Source organism: Ranitomeya imitator, chromosome 2 (assembly GCF_032444005.1).
Source record: "Ranitomeya imitator isolate aRanImi1 chromosome 2, aRanImi1.pri, whole genome shotgun sequence".
Taxonomy (NCBI): Eukaryota; Metazoa; Chordata; class Amphibia; order Anura; family Dendrobatidae; genus Ranitomeya; species Ranitomeya imitator.
In genome coordinates this window covers 396,967,669-396,985,627 of record NC_091283.1, presented here as the reverse complement: position 1 = coordinate 396,985,627, position 17,959 = coordinate 396,967,669, and the positions used below count along the sequence as shown (strand labels likewise).

Genomic DNA, 17,959 nt, shown 5'->3' with positions numbered 1-17,959 from the left:
GGGAGATCGTCGAGGGACACTCGTTTTAATTGGATTTCTGCGGATCAGGGAGTATAGTGTTTATTATTTTAATATTATTTACAGATTACACTGGCTTCGGGGAACAAAGTGACAAGTGATGGTGAGTATGTAATCCAGGCATGTCAAACACGCGTCCCGCGGGCCGCATGCGGCCCTTTACAGGCATATCTGCGGCCCGCACAAAAGTCTCAAACTTTGTCTCTAAACACAAAGTTTGAGACTTTTGTGCGGGCCACAGATGCTCAAAACTTCACGATCAGCACTTCCGGCTCTTCATTCATTGGCCGATATCCCTGCATATGACCTGCTTACGTGATCAGCAGCCGACCAACTAGCTCCGTGTCAATCCATGACGTGTGTACTTTGGTCGGCTGCTGATCACGTAAGCAGGTCATATGCAGGGATATGGGCCAATGAATGATGACCCGGAAGTGCTGATCGTGAGTTTTGTACATCTGCGGCTCGCGTGGCTACTGATCACCGTCCTAAGTCAGGAAGGCTGAGAGTGACTGTGACCAAGGAAGAAGGGACCCACTGCCGCACAGTCCAAGTCCAAGTAAGTGTGTGGCCCTCCTGTATGTAACGGTACCATTAACCCCTTCCCGACCTTTGACGCCACGTAGGCGTCATGAAAGTCGGTGCCAATCCGACTCCAATTTCACCCGATCTGCAGGGACAGGGGGAGTGGTAGTACAGCCCAGGGGAAGTGGCTTCACCCCCCCCCCTCCCCCGTGGCTACGATTGCTCTGATTGGCAGTTTCACTTTCAACAGCCAATCAGAGCAATTTGTAATATTTCACCTATTATAAAATATTACAATCCAGCCATGGCCGATGCTGCAATATCATCGGCCATGGCTGGAAACACTGATGTGACCAGCCCCCCCCCCCCCCCCGACCCCACCAAGCCACCGATCAGTCCTGCACACTGCCCCGCTCCCCTCACCCTGTGCTCCGCTCCCCCCGTGCTCTTGTCCGCTTCCCTCGTGCTCCAATCCCAACCCCCATGCTCCGATCCAACCCCCCTGCACTCTGATCCACCCCCTGTGCTCCGAGGCACCCACCCATGCTCCGATCCACCCCGTGCTCTGATCCACCCCCGCGCTCCGATCTACCCCCCCCCCCCCCGTGCTCCGATTTTCCCCCCGCACTCCGATCCTCCTCCCCATGCTCCGATCCACCCATGCTCCCCCTCACCCTATCATACTTACCGATCCTCCCGGGGTCCGTCCGTCTTCTCCATGGGCGCCGCCATCTTCCAAAATGGCGGGCGCATGCAAAGTGCATTTTGGTCACTGAGATATAACCTATCACAGTGATCAAAATAAAAAAAATAGTAAATGACCCCCCACCTTTGTCACCCCCATAGATAGGGACAATAATAAAATAAAGAATTTTTTTTTTCCACTAAGGTTAGAGTTGCTGTATTTTTGTTAAATATATTAGTTGCTGTTGCGCACTGCAAATATATGTTGCTGTTACATATTACTACTTCATATCTTGTTTTCATTGACTGCTGTTAAAATACGTGTCTGACATTAGCTGCTGTGTGCGGCCCTCGCAACAACCTCTTGTCACTCATGTGGCCCTCAGGGTACCCTGAGTTTGACATGCCTGATGTAATCTATGTTATATGTACTGTATGTCTATATATATGTTGTATCTATGTACTGTATGTGGCATGTTTCATGTCGCATGGTGCATGTCACATGTCATATGTTGCATGTCATCGCATGTCACATGTTGCATGCTGCATGTCATCGCATGTTGCATGTTGTCACATGTTGCGTGACGCATATCATCGCATCTTGCATGTCGCCGCATGGTGCATTTTGTCGCATGTCATCACATGTGGCATGTTGTCACATGTCGCATGTCATCGCATGTTGGTGCATGTCACATGTCTAATGTCATCGCATGGTGCATGTAGCAAGTTGTCGCATGGTGCATGTCGCCGCATGGTGCATGTCGCATGTTGTCACATGTCGCATGCCATCCCATGTTGCATGTCGCATGTCATAGCATGGTGCATGATGCATGTGGCATGTCGTCGCATGGTGCATGTCGTCGCATGGTGCATGTCGTCGCATGTTGCATGGTGCATGTCACATTTTGTCGCATGGTGCATGTCGCATTTTGTCGCATGGTGCATGTTGCTGCATGTTGTCACATGTCGCATGCCATTGATTGTTGCATGTCATGTTTCATGTCGTCGCATGGTGCATATCGTCGCATGGTGCATGTCGTCGCATGGTGGATGTCGCATGGTGCATGTTGTTGCATGGTGCATGTCATCGCATAGCGCATGTTGTCGCATGGTGCATGTCGCATGTTGTCGCATGGTGCATGTCATTGCATGTTGTCACATGTCATCACATGTTGCATGTCATATGTTGCATGTCGTCGCATGGTGCATGTCGTCACATGGTGCATGTTGCAGCATGGTGCATGTCACATGGTGCATGGCGCATGTCATCGCATTGTGCATGTCATATGTTGCATGTTGTACGGCGCATGTCGTGGCATGGCGCATGTCGTTACATGGCGCATGTCATCGCATGGCGCATGTCATCGCATGTTGCATGTCATATGTTGCATGCCGTCGCATGGTGCATGTCATCACATGTTGCATGTCATGTTGCATGTTGTCGCATGGTGCATGTTGCAGCATGGCGCAGCATAGCGCATGTCGTAGCATGTTGCATGTCGTCGCATGGTGCATGTCGTTGCATGTTGTCACATGTCATCGCATATTGCATGTCATATGTTGCATGTCGCATGGTGCATGTCACATGTTGCATGTTGTTGCATGTTTCGTGTCATTGCATGTCGTCGCATGTTGTCACATGTCGCCACATGTTGCATGCTATCATGTTGCATTTTATCGCATATTGCATTTCGCATGTAATCGCATGTTGCATGTCATCACATGTTGCATGTCGCATGGTGCAAGTAATCGCATGTTGCATGTCACATATCATATGTTGCATGTCGCTGCATGGTGCATGTCGCATGGTGCATGTCATCGCATGTTGCATGTCGCATATCATATGTTGCATGTCGTCGCATGGTGCATGTCATATGTTGCATGTCGTCACATGGTGCATGTCGCAGCATGGTGCATGTCATCGCATGTTGCATTTCATATGTTGCATGTTGTCGCATGGTGCATGTTGCAGCATGGCGCATGTCATAGCATGTTGCATGTCGTCACATGGTGCATGTTGTTGCATGTTGTCACATGTCATCGCATATTGCATGTCATATGTTGCATGTCGCATGGTGCATTGTTGTGAATTCTGTTGTCGAACTCCCTCCTGTGGTCGTGAATGGTACTTCGGCGAGTTCTGTCTATGGGCTCCCTCTGGTGGCTGTGAGTGAAGCTGCTGCTTCTGAGGTTCCTTACACAGGTGACATGGTTTATCCTTTGGTTGGCTGCTCTATTTAACTCCACTCAGATCGTTACTCCATGCCAGCTGTCAATGTTCCTGCATTGGTTCAGTTCGCTCTTGGATCTTTCTGGTGACCTGTCTTCTCCAGCAGAAGCTAAGTTCCTGATAGTTATTATTTGTTCATTGTTTCCTTGTCCAGCTGGTTATCATGATTTTGTCTTGCTAGCTGGAAGCTCTGGGATGGAGAGTGGCACCTCCGCACCGTGAGTCGGTGCGGAGGTCTTTTTGCACACTCTGCGTGGTCTTTTATAGTTTTTTGTGCTGACCGCAAAGATACCTTTCCTATCCTCTGTCTGTTTAGTAAGTCTGGCCTCCCTTTGCTGAAACCTGTTTCATTTCTGCGTTTGTGACTTTCATCTTTACTCACAGTCAATATATGTGGGGGGCTGCCTTTTCCTTTGCGGAATTTCTCTGAGGCAAGGTAGGCTTTATTTTCTATCTCTAGGGCTAGCTAACTCTTAGGCTGTGAAGAGGCGTCTAGGGAGAGTCAGGAACGCTCCACGGCTATTTCTAGTGTGTGTGATAGGATTAGGGCCTGCGATCAGCAGAGCTCCCACATCCCAGAGCTTGTCCTGCGTGAGTTTAACGATCAGGTCGTGCCGGGTGCTCCTAACCACCAGGTCATAACAGTGCATGTCACATGTTGCATGTCGTCGCATGTTGTCACATGTCGCCGCATGTTGCATGCTATCATGTTGCATTTTATCGCATATTGCATTTTGAATGTAATCGCATGTTGCATGTCGCTGCATGGTGCATATCGCATGGTGCAAGTCATCGCATGTTGCATGTCGCATATCATATGTTGCATGTCGCTGCATGGTGCATGTCGCATGGTGCATGTCATCGCATGTTGCATGTCGCATATCATATGTTGCATGTTGTCGCATGGTGCATGTCGCATGGTGCATGTCATCGCATGTTGCATGTCGCATATCATATGTTGAATGTTGTCGCATGGTGCATGGCACATGTCGTCGCATGGTGCATGTCGTTGCATGGTGCATGTCGCATGGAGTCGTATGTTACATGTCACATGGTGTGTTGTACGTATGTACGTACTGTATATGTGTTTTGTTTAATTTTACATTCAACACATTAGCCGGATGATGGGACTACTACTGTCCCTTCATTGGCTAATGTGTCTCTCACTGTCACTGTAGCAGGCAGAGCCCAATGGGACTCGTAGTCCCATCGGACGATGCCTGCACACAGAGACACACACACACACACACACACCAATGACCAGCACCCGGCACGCACATACCGGCGCCGGCACGCAGACCCCCGGCGCCTCCACATACCGGCGTCGGCACCCGCACATACCGGCACCCGCACATACCGGCGCCGGCACGCAGACCCCCGGCGTCCGCAGCACAGCCCGCCCGCCCACAGATCCCAGCACACACAGCCCCGCCTGCCCCAACAGCCCCGCAGGCTGCCCCCAGCCCCGCCCACAGCCCAGTCACTCTTGATGATTGACTGCTGACTGTGGAGGCTGGGTCACGCCTGCTACTGATGTCACGTCAATTTCCAGAGTCTTGAAATTGACATGACATCGGTGGAAATAAGCGTCGGCTGCACCCTGGGGGTCACGTGACCCGGACTCAGCCGCCGGAATAGCGCCGCTCACAGGCGAAAACAGCAACAGAAGGTATTTGCACAATTCATTAGGGGCCCCGGGGGGAAACATTGGGGGGTAAATTGAAAGTAGTGGACAACCCCTTTAAGTAGCTGATCAGCTTTAACTAACTCTCCGATGCTTCTAAATCAAACATTATATATTCTAGATCTGCCACTATCATCTTGTGTGCTTATATCCATTCTTCATAAAAGCAAAGCAATACTACAAGGACCAAAAAGAAGAAAAACATACAAGGCAAAGAAATATTAAAAATATGGCTTTATTAAAGGAAATGCCAATGATTTACACAATCAAAAAGAAAATATTAAAAACAAAAAACCACATCCGCGCAGCAGCAGGATTACAGGGCTGTATATATTTACGAGCAATATGGCCTCCACAATAGCAGGATATAAATAAATAAATAACAGGCTGTACAACAAACACTATAGTGTGCAAAAACAAGGAGGGAAAACAGGGAGGGGGGATACTCTAAAATTATCCCTGTATAAAAATATGTGTAAATAAATATATATATATATATATATATATATATATATACAGTGGGGCAAAAAAGTATTTAGTCAGTCAGCAATAGTGCAAGTTCCACCACTTAAAAAGATGAGAGGCGTCTGTAATTTACATCATAGGTAGACCTCAACTATGGGAGACAAACTGAGAAAAAAAAATCCAGAAAATCACATTGTCTGTTTTTTTAACATTTTATTTGCATATTATGGTGGAAAATAAGTATTTGGTCAGAAACAAAATTTCATCTCAATACTTTGTAATATATCCTTTGTTGGCAATGACAGAGGTCAAACGTTTTCTGTAAGTCTTCACAAGGTTGCCACACACTGTTGTTGGTATGTTGGCCCATTCCTCCATGCAGATCTCCTCTAAAGCAGTGATGTTTTTGGCTTTTCGCTTGGCAACACGGACTTTCAACTCCCTCCAAAGGTTTTCTATAGGGTTGAGATCTGGAGACTGGCTAGGCCACTCCAGGACCTTCATATGCTTCTTACGAAGCCACTCCTTCCTTGCTCTGGCGGTGTGCTTTGGATCATTGTCATGTTGAAAGACCCAGCCACGTTTCATCTTCAATGCCCTTGCTGATGGAAGGAGGTTTGCACTCAAAATCTCACGATACATGGCCCCATTCATTCTTTCATGTACCCGGATCAGTCGTCCTGGCCCCTTTGCAGAGAAACAGCCCCAAAGCATGATGTTTCCACCACCATGCTTTACAGTAGGTATGGTGTTTGATGGATGCAACTCAGTATTCTTTTTCCTCCAAACACGACAAGTTGTGTTTCTACCAAACAGTTCCAGTTTGGTTTCATCAGACCATAGGACATTCTCCCCAAACTCCTCTGGATCATCCAAATGCTCTCTAGCAAACTTCAGACGGGCCCAGACATGTACTGGCTTAAGCAGTGGGATACGTCTGGCACTGCACGATCTGAGTCCATGGTGGCGTAGTGTGTTACTTATGGTAGGCCTTGTTACATTGGTCCCAGCTCTCTCCAGTTCATTCACTAGGTCCCCCCGCGTGGTTCTGGGATTTTTGCTCACCGTTCTTGTGATCATTCTGACCCCACGGGGTGGGATTTTGCGTGGAGCCCCAGATCGAGGGAGATTATCAGTGGTCTTGTATGTCTTCCATTTTCTAATTATTGCTCCCACTGTTGATTTCTTCACTCGAAGCTGGTTGGCTATTGCAGATTCAGTCTTCCCAACCTGGTGCAGGGCTACAATTTTGTTTCTGGTGTCATTTGACAGCTCTTTGGTCTTCACCATAGTGGAGTTTGGAGTCAGACTGTTTGAGGGTGTGCACAGGTGTCTTTTTATACTGATAACAAGTTTAAACAGGTGCCATTACTACAGGTAATGAGTGGAGGAAAGAGGAGACTCTTAAAGAAGAAGTTACAGGTCTGTGAGAGCCAGAAATCTTGATTGTTTGTTTCTGACCAAATACTTATTTTCCACCATAATATGCAAATAAAATGTTAAAAAAACAGACAATGTGATTTTCTGGATTTTTTTTTTCTCAGTTTGTCTCCCATAGTTGAGGTCTACCTATGATGTAAATTACAGACGCCTCTCATCTTTTTAAGTGGTGGAACTTGCACTATTGCTGACTGACTAAATACTTTTTTGCCCCACTGTATATATATATATATATATATATATATATAATATAATGTGCAATTATAGCAAGTAAGGTGAAATAGTATTCACCTGACTAAAAATTATTACATATATAGCGTGTACAGGAAAAATATATTTTTATATTGCACAATTAAACCGTGAAAAAACTCATGTGTAAAAAAAGAAAAAGGGGGGAAGGGGTTAATGTAACCCTATAGTGTAACCACAATTGCTACAATAAGGTGCAAGTAAAAATAAAGTGATAATGTGCCACCACTTAGCTCAAATCAAATAGAGTGCACCACTGCAGGCAGCTACCACACATACACAGTGATAGCGTCTGCCTGAATTTGCATATTCCAAAGTGCAGCTGTACAACCAAATTATAAAAGATATTCTCTATACCTGGGGGGCTCTCTCCTGTGCCAGCGCGTACCCGACGCGCGTTTCGGTATTTAACCTTCGTCAGGGGATTTAATATTTTCTTTTTGATTGTGTAAATCATTGGCATTTCCTTTAATAAAGCCATATTTTTAATATTTCTTTGCCTTGTATGTTTTTCTTCTTTTTGGTCCTTGTAGTATTGCTTTGCTTTTATCTTCTTGTGCAGTGCATTTTTTATATATCTCTTTTTTTGAGTGATATTATAACGTTAAAATTTCTGCACACCAATTGTGGGTATACTGTGTTATTTATTTAAAAATGTTGCTAACATCCCATAACGATTTCTGAACTTCAAAAGATTACAATTATGTCTCCTATATTATTTTCTGATACATGCTGCCAGGAAGAACCCAATGAGTTTGACAGATGCAAGTTTTTTTCATTTGGCCTTGCTGGTGGCACAGGATGTTGCAGCCAGGTTTGATTGCTGGGTTACTATCCTGGGTATTGCTGCTTTTTATAGCCTGAGAGCAGCAGAACTCATAGGAGAGGTGTTTAACTCATCGCACATCCAGCAAAGCCATCAGCTTTTTTTTTTTTTTTTTTACTTTTCAAACAACTGTCATGATTACAAATTTGCCCTTTAGAAACCATGACCAAAAATAACTTATGAATAAGTTGATTGCGTGACATAAAGATTTTTTTCTCAGACCCATACACTTGCATTGCTGATTTTGATCTGACCCAATGGATCAAAATTGGAAATGTCTCCGATTTTTTCCATGGTCCATAAAAAAAAAAACAGACATGTGCACAGCCCCATAGAATATCATAGGTACAATCCATGAAAACCACAGATAGCACTCATACGAGGAAGCGCAGAGCCCCAAATGTTATTATTTTACTGGGGGAAATTCAGGGATTGAGAATGGGTTGTCCGAGTAGTGGATAACCCCTTTAATAAAAGTTAGATGACACCTGTCACGTCTCCTGCGGCCCCCAAATTGCCACCACTATCTGTCATGGCCTCTCAGTGCAGGACTTATGTGAGATTTCTTGCAATGAAGCTATGACAGGGCAGTGAAGAAGAAAGGTGACCTGACTTGGCCAAATCTCGGGGAACAGATGCAGCATCGGATGAGAATTTTCTATTTAGCAAGTAATAAGCTGCTCTATAGAACTGTTCATGGAACAAATAATAGGAAGGTTAAACTGCATTTACACCGAAAGATAATCATGAATCAGCATTGAAAGAAGCATTCGATCATCTAAATGAACAAGCAAAACTCTTGTTCGTCGGGCGAAATGATCTTATCTGCAGCAGAACTGTATGAGCGGTCACGTGGGGCCGCTCATTTACAGTAATGAATATGCGGCTCCACCCCTATGGGAGGTGGAGCCGCATATTCATGACTGTAATCAGCGGCCCCACGTGACCGCTCATACAGTAGAAGATGCGGCCAGGACAGGAAGCAGCGCCAGCCAGCGAGGGAGCCGGGTGAGTATTTTAAGAACAGCGGGCGGGCGCATAGGGGGTGGGAGGGGGGTGGGCACATGGAGCTTTATTTTAAACACGATTATTCATATCTTCTCTACAGCAAACGCTGCTGCAGAGAAGATATGAATGGGGCTTCAGCACCAGTGGGGGGAGACAGCGCTACCTGTAGCGCTGTCTCCTGCACGGCACACGGACTGCACACGGACAACATCCGTGTGCGGTACGTGTTTTACACGGACCCATTAATTTTAATGGGTCCGTGTAATCCGTGCGCTCCCACGAACACTGACATGTCTCCGTGTTTGGCACACGGAGACACGGTCCGCAAAAAAATCAATGACATCTGCACAGATGCATTGATTTTAATGTGTCTACGTGTGTCAGTGGCTCCGGTACGTGAGGAAACTGTCACCTCACGTACCGGAGCCACTGACGTGTGAAACCGGCCTTATCATCATACCGCTCGGAAAAAGTGGAATAAAACGCAATCAAAAAGACGAATGTAAAAAAAAATATCATCACTGAAAACACCATCTTGTCCCGCAAAAAACAAGATGCCATACAGCTTCATCAGCAGAAAAATTCAAAAGTTATAGCTCTCAGTATAAAGCAATGCAAAAATAATTATTTTTTTCTATAAAAAACACAAAAATCGGAATCGAAAGAAATCAAAAAATGTCATGTGCCCGAAAATGGTACCAATAAAAAAAGTCAGCTTGCCCCGCAAAAAATAAGCCCTCACATGACTCTGTGTGCCGAAAAATGGAAAAATTATAGCTCCCAAAATGTGGTCAGGCAAAAACAGTGTCTTTTAGTGTGTGACAGAAGCCAAACATAAAAAAAGATTTAAATCTGGTATCGCTGTAATCACACTGACCCGAAGAATAAGGTCACCTAATCACTTATACCGCACGAGGAACGGTGGTAAAAAATAAAACCAATTCTTCACCTGCTGTGGATTTGTTCATTCTGCCTCCCAAAGATTGCAGTAAGGCTCAGTGCACATTTATCCTGCACTCAGTGGCGTAACTACAAAGTTATGGGCCCCGATGCGAACTTTCAAATGGGGCCCCCCCACCATGCCAAAATATTTTCCACCCAAATTCACATTTTCCCTATTAATTAATTCCCTATTAATTAATTCCCTACATGCCCCGGCTGCCCCCCCTAGATACGCCACTGCCCTAGATACGCCTCCTTGCCTATTCCACCACTTCCATCATTTCCTCCTCCCCACCATCCCCATCCTTGTCCATTCCACCACTTCCATCATTTCCTCCTCCACCACCATCCCCATCCTTGCCCATTCCACCACCATCCCCATCCTTGCCCATTCCACCACTTCCATCATTTCCTCCTCCACCACCATCCCCATCCTTGCCCATTCCACCACTTCCATCATTTCCTCCTCCACCACCATGCCCATCCTTGCCCATTCCACCATCATCCCCATCCTTGCCTATTCCACCACTTCCATCATTTCCTCCTCCACCACCATCCCCATCCTTGCCCATTCCACCACGTCCATCATTTCCTCCTCCACCACCATCCCCATCCTTATCCATTCCACCACTTCCATCATTTTCTCCTCCACCACCATCCCCATCCTTGCCCATTCCACCACCATCCCCATCCTTGCCCATTCCACCACTTCCTCCTCCACCACCATCCCCATACTTGCCCATTCCACCACTTCCATTTCCTCCTCCACCACCATCCCCATCCTTGCCCATTCCACCACCATCCCCATTCTTACCCATTCCACCACTTCCATCATTTCCTCCTCCACCATCCCCATCCTTGCCCTCTCCTCCCTCTACACACACACACACACACACCATTTACTTCTCTGCACATTCCCCTGCAGAGCGCAACACACATACACACACACACACACACACCTCACCTCTCCTCACGCTCTGCCGTAGCATCTCATCGCCTTCCTCTGACACAGCCGGCCGCTGGCTGATGACGTCATCCAGCGGCGCGTCTGTGTGAGAGGAAGCAGGAAGACAGATCACTGGGCAGCGGCGCTGCAGGGATTTCTCCCTGCCTGCCGCAGCCACTCTGCAGGGGTTCCCCTCCACCTCTGCTCACATTGGGAGTCGGCGCTCTGCAGCTTCTCTGTGCCGGCTGTCAGCTTGACAGTTGGCGCAGAGAACAGCTGACTCCCAGTGCGGGTGGGTGGCAGAATGCAGCCGCCGGGGGAGACGCCGTGGACCGCCACATTAGGCGGCCCGACTGCGCCCCCCCCTGCCGGCTGCGCCCTGCCCCCGCTAGATACGCCTCGGACTGTTGCCGTGCGGGAGGGATCTCCTGCACTGCAACAATGTGTTTCGGCCGGTGCCCCTGACCTGCCGGGCGGCGGTCCCCTGACCTGCCGGGCCCCGTCGCAGTGGCGACCGCTGCGACCGCGGTAGTTACGCCACTGCCTGCACTCTACAGTGAGCGCTTATATCAGGGTTTCCGTGTAAATCTCTGAAATATGTGATTCAGACAGAACCACTGGTGGAAGATTCCCTGTAATGAGGCAGATGGAGGCACTGTGGAAGACATTTAACCTGTGATACAGCGGTGTCCGTCATTTTAGGCGTGCATAAAAACACGGTCCACCATAGTTTTGTGCACCTCTGAAAGGAAGAACAAAGCTGAACAGAAGCCAGAGAGTCCAGATTAACTCTGCTGCCTCATTATAGTGAATGGATACATCAGGGTTTCATCTGTCATGTAACTCGGAGATTTAGATGGAAACCCCAAAGTATGTGCTCAGCGTAGAGTGCTGGATAAACAAAAACATGCCGCCGGTCTGTCCATGTAAACGGACGCTTTAGGAATGATAATAATAATAACAAGCCTGTACTTTATTAATGATGCAGTAATAGGGTTCTGACGAATAAAGGCAGCAGTCTGGGGATCCGGACAAGTTCCCTTTATTCAGTAAGTAATAATTACCCCAGAATGGCACAGGCGAATAATAAAAATGTTACGGATTTTGGAATGTGAGACTGGACAGTACTAAAAGGGTTAATGTCCCCTGCCCCCGCCCAGTAATGGGGAATCTCCAGCACCTACCTCCACCTGCAGAGCTGCACACCACATATATGGCTGTTCTGTGAGCACAGGACCTGTGATGAGGTCACAGGAGGGGAGGAGTCAGGGGTCACATGATCAGGGGCCTCAGTGTATGCAGAACTCTGCTGTGCTGGTTGTCATGGTGCTGGATGAGAGGAAGTTTATGTGTGGGTCAGGAGGGGTTTACAGTGTGGATGTAGCAAAGCCGTGTGTGTAGGAGGTCTACGGAGCGGAGCCGTGTATGTGCGCGAGTTGTATGGAGTGGAGCCGTGTGTGTATGAGGTGTACGGATCCGTGTGTGTACGAATCTGCGTGTGTACGAAGTGTACTGAGCAGAGCCGCGTGTGTACGGAGTGGAGCCGTGTGTGTACGAGGTGTACGGAACAGAGCCGCGTGTGTGTGAGATGTACGGAGCAGAGCCGCGTGTGTACAAGGTGTACGGAGCGGAGCCATGTGTGTACGAGGTGTACTGAGCGTAGCCGCGTGTGTACGAGGTGTATGGAGCAGAGCCGTGTGTGTACGAGGTTTACGGAGCAGAGCCGCGTGTGTACGAGGTGTGTGGACCAGAGCCATGTGTGTACGGAGTGAAGCCTTGTGTGTACGAGGTGTACGGAGCAGAGCCGTGTATGTACGAGGTGTATGGAGCGGAGCTGTGTGTGTACGAGGTGTACGGAGAGGAGCCGTAGGTGTACGGAGAGGAGCCGTGTGTGTACGAGGTGTACGGAGAGGAGCCGTGTGTGTACGAGGTGTACGGAGAGGAGCCGTGTGTGTACGAGGTGTACGGAGAGGAGCCGTGTGTGTACGAGGTGTACGAATCCACGTGTGTACGAAGTGTACTGAGCAGAGCCGCGTGTGTACGGAGCGGAGCTGTGTGTGTACGAGGTGTACGGAACAGAGCCGCGTGTGTGTGAGGTGTACGGAGCAGAGCCGCGTGCGTACAAGGTGTATGGAGCAGAGCCTTGTGTGTACAAAGTGTACGGAGTAGCGCTGCGTGTGTACGGTGCGGAGCTATGTGTCTACGAGGTGTACTGAGCGTAGCCGCGTGTGTACTGAGCGGAGCCGTGTGTGTACGAGGTGTATGGAGCAGAGCCGTGTGTGTACGAGGTGTACGGAGCAGAGCCGCGTGTGTACGAGGTGTATGGACCAGAGCCGTGTGTGTACGAGGTGTACGGAGTGAAGCCGTGTGTGTATGAGGTGTACGGAGCAGAGCCGTGTATGTACGAGGTGTACGGAGCGGAGCCGTGTGTGTGCGAGGTGTACGGAGCAGAGCCGCATGTGGACGAGGTGTACGAGAGGAGCTGTATGTACGAGGTGTACGGAGCAGAGCCGTGTGTGTACGAGGTGTACAGAGTGAAGCCGTGTGTATACTAAATGTACGGAGCGGAGCCGCGTGTGTACGAGGTGTACGGAGAGGAGCCGTGTGTGTACGAGGTGTTTGGAGCGGAGCCGTGTGTGTACGAGGTGTATGGAGAGGAGCCGTGTGTGTACGAGGTGTACGGAGCAGAGCCGTGTGTGGACGAGGTGTGCGGAGCAGAGCCGTGTGTACGAGGTGTGCGGAGCAGAGCCGTGTGTGTACGAGGTGTGCAGAGCAGAGCAGTGGGTGTACGAGGTGTACGGAGCAGAGCCGTGTGTGGACGAGGTGTGCGGAGCAGAGCCGTGTGTACGAGGTGTGCGGAGCAGAGCCGTGTGTGTACGAGGTGTGCAGAGCAGAGCAGTGGGTGTACGAGGTGTGCGGAGCAGAGCCGTGTGTGTACGAGGTGTGCGGAGCAGAGCCGTGTGTGTGCGAGGTGTGAGGAGCGGAACCGTTCATACCTCTATAACTTAAATTCTGTTGTTATACATGATGTAATGGAAACTCTTATCTGGCAGTGATTATTCTGTATAAGGCTAGGTTCACATTACGTTTTTGACGTCCGTTAGACAGACTACGTTACACTGCGGCATAACGCGGTATAACGTAGTCCGTTAACGCCGCCATTCAGTTCAATGTCGGACGCATTGCTAGCGCACGCCCATTGTGGGCGTGTGCTAGTGATGTGCCATCATTGAGTGACGCGGGCTGCAGAGATTCCGGGTGCGTCACTGCTAGCGCAGACAGAGCATCTGCTAGCTCTATCTGCGCTAGCGCACTGACATACCGGCACTTGCGTTAACAGCAGCGTTAACGCATGTGTTGAACGGGCTGCTGTTAACGCAATGTGAACCTGGCCTAATATGTACAGTAATAATAATATTGTGTAGAAGATAGATTGAGGACCCTCATCCTGTTCCTCATAATATAGAAAGTAAAGTTGTTTTTAAGGGCTCATATTCACTTGTGCGAGACTCGGATGAGTCGGCAATACCAGGCACTGCATCTGGCACCCAGGAGCGGAACGGGCGGCTGCATGTATTCCTATGCGGCCGCACGCTCTGATCTGAGTGCCGGACCAAAAGGTAATAGGGACAAAATACATAACAAGGAGGCCAAAGTTATAAAGAGAAAGAAACACCGTGCAAGAATATACTAAGTGTAACAGTAATCATGCAAATACAAACCAGTGCTAAGTATTAAATACAATGGAAAAACATATCCAGAAAGTAACCTAAATAGTAGTGATTAGTAAGCAAGAAAAATAAAGTGCCAGGAGGAATAAAGTTCATTACCTACCACCAGCAGGACTTTCAGTGCAATGGCCTCATAGCTATCAATGGTTTCAACCTGTAGATTAACCCCCTATCTGCAGGTTAAAGGGATTATGTCAGCACAGAATGACTGTTCTAACCTAGTCACACCGCTCGGTGCATCTTGGCACGGCCAATCATTTAAATACATCTTCCCACCTTTCTCTTTTCCCTCAGTCGCCCCCTCTCTTTTTTGATTGACAGCTCTGGCTTGATAGAGCCAGAGCAGAGAAGGTAGCAGAGAGATGGAAAAATGAAACAGTAGTGGGAGCTGATAAATTGCTCCCTGACAAGCAAGAGTTAAATGTGTTTGTTTCCCATGCATGTGATAAAGGTATCATTCCCACTGGGGCTGCCATTAGCTGGGACAGGGTTAACTGTAGTGGTCGGCCCAGTTTGGGAGGGGGAAGTGAGTGTTAGGCTGCCGTCACACTAGCAGTATTTGGTCAGTATTTTACATCAGTATTTGCAAGCCAAAACCAGGAGTGGGTGATAAATGCAGAAGTGGTGCATATGTTTCTATTGTACTTTTCCTCTAATTGTTCCACTCCTGGTTTTGGCTTACAAATACTGATGTAAAATACTGACCAAACACTGCTAGTGTGACGGCAGCCTCACTTGCACGAGACTCGGATGAGTCTCGCAGGGCAATACCCGGCGCTGCTGCCGGCACTCAGGAGCGGAGAGTGCAGCTGCATGTATTCCTATGCAGCCGCACGCTCCGATCTGAGTGTTGGCAGCAGCGCCGGGTACTAACATGTGAGACTCATTCGAGTCTCGCGCAAGTGAGTAGGAGCCCTAAGGCTGGGTTCATAATACGTTTTAAAAGTCCGTTAGATGGACTGCGTTACACCGCGGCATAACGCGGTGTAGCGCAGTCCGTTAACGCTGCCATTAAGCTCTATTTCGGGCGCATCACTAACACACACCCAAAATGGGCGTGCGCTAGTGCAGCGCCCCAGAGACCTGGTCGTTGCAGTATGGCCCCAAGGCGAGTAGCGGTACGTTCGATGGCACTAAAGAGTTCTCTTGACCAGGTATCACCAGAACACATTACACTTCACACTCCGGCCACTAGGGGGAGAAAAAGGCTTTATTTATTGGGCCACTCCTCACACTGGTAAAACTAGGGGCTGGGGAGGAAGTTAGTCAGAAGCTGACTGGGTTGGAACCAGGCAACATCCCGTGGCAGGGGGTGTTGCAGGGAGAAGACACAGGGGGGTCCCTGTCAGGCGTGGGAACCTGGCAGACGCCTAGCGAACAGAACAGAACGTAACGAAACCGCGCCTGCACACCTTGCGGCGGTATCCTAAGAAAGAGACAAGAGGGGAAGAATATTGTGGAACAGTGTAAACGAGATCAGCACAAAGGAGAGCCAGTAAGAGTCGTGCCGAGAGAGGAAGGCAACATCTTACTGAGGCGCGTAGTCGGTGGCCGGATCACCGTAGGAGTAACTGACTTCAGGCCTTACTTCAAATTCCGCTGGACAGTTGATTATAGGTTGGCTGTCTACCTTTTACACCTACGAAGACATAGGGGGCAACATTGGGAGAGGGGCGTCTCTAGGGTCCCGGAAGACCTCCAAGCCTTCCCGTCAAACGGGTGGCATCCTAGCCATAACATATTTGGGGGACGTTAGAAACTAGCAACATCTGGAACCAAAGAACGAGAGAGAGAGAGAGAGAAAGCTGTAGAGAACGAACGAAGGAGAACAGCAGTTGTGAGGACTATTCCGAATGCTCGGCAGGGTAGGACTACAACACACAGGCGCTATTGGTAGGCAACGATTTCCATCTGCGAGGGAAACTCTGGATGTGCCCATCGGACCGGCCGGTCTCTGATAGCCCGGTTGAACGTGCTCTGGACTGAGTGTACTGAAGCCTTCAGTAAAAGGTAAAGAGACTGCAACGCTGTGTCCTCGTTATTGCCTGCACCTCACACCATCCACACTACTGGGAAGCCCTGGGGATTTACTTCACCTGTGGGAAGGAATACCATCCGGCTGCTATTCCATCACCCCAGCGGACCCCGCAGCAGCGTCGGTCATCCTGACCGAACACCACAGGTGGCGTCACGAACCACTGACAGACTGTACTACCACTTTCATTGGACGCCACTTAGCAGGGTCACGACCGGGTCCAGCCACCGTGACAACCACAGAACCGAAGAAGAAAGGACCGGTACCGAGTGACTTGTGGCCCTGTGTCTGGGGGCGCTCCAACTTGGCGTCACGAACAGGATCGTACTTAAGCCTGAAGAATTGGGTCATGTGTGCCTTGGAACTGTGATTGAAATGTGTTGGACTGTGATTTATTACAAAGACTGTGTACTGTTATTGCCACAAGATTCCCGCCACAACTGCCGCCATTATTGCGCCATCTCTATATGCTCCCGTATATGGCCTCTTGACCTTATAGCTACTATCTGATTTGCTCGTCAGTGGATTTATGTATTTGTGCGTGGCACTAGGCTCGCCTCTCCTTTTATCTCTTGCATCTTACGTACATGATGTTTCTTATGTATTTATTGTAATTTTTTATTTGTCTCAATAAAGCTGTTATTATTATTATTTTTTGAGCTCTTGTGTCCATTGTTTCTTGGTTTTCTTATATTGTATGATGGTGGAGCATTTAAATTGTTTGCCCTCCCTATATGTTTACACTTTCATTGGACGCCCCTTAGCAGGGTCACGACCGGGTCCAGCCACCGTGACAACCGCAGAACCGAAGAAGAAAGGACCGGTACCGAGTGACTTGTGGCCCTGTGTCTGGGGGCGCTCCACTAGCGATGTGCCGTAATTGAGAGACAGACCCTGGGACGCGGGCTGCAGCTTTTCCGGGTCCGTCACGACTCACCGCAAGCGCAGATAGAGCATCTGCTAGCTCTATCTGCGCTAGCGATATCACATGTCAGCACTTGCGTTAATGCAGCCCGTTTAACGCATGTGTTGATTGGGCTGCTTTAACACAATGTGAACCTAACCTAAGGGCTCATACTCACATGTGCGAAACTCATATGAGTCTCGCACGGCTGATGCAGGCACTCAGATCGGAGCGTGCGGCCGCATAGGAATACATGCAGCTGCGCGCTCCGC

The 17,959-nt window shown here is 48.7% G+C and overlaps 1 protein-coding gene across 1 annotated transcript in view; it reads right to left on the bottom strand.

Moving 5' to 3' along the window:
* Nucleotides 1-12,249, bottom strand: part of LOC138664141 (zinc finger protein OZF-like) — a 40,876-nt gene extending 28,627 nt beyond the window's left edge. Inside the window, exon 1 of the mRNA XM_069750583.1 lies at nt 12,202-12,249. Coding sequence (XP_069606684.1) covers nt 12,202-12,228 — 27 coding nt within the window. The 5' untranslated portion in view covers nt 12,229-12,249. The remainder of the gene's footprint in view (nt 1-12,201) is intronic.
* Nucleotides 12,250-17,959: the final 5,710 nt, after the last annotated feature.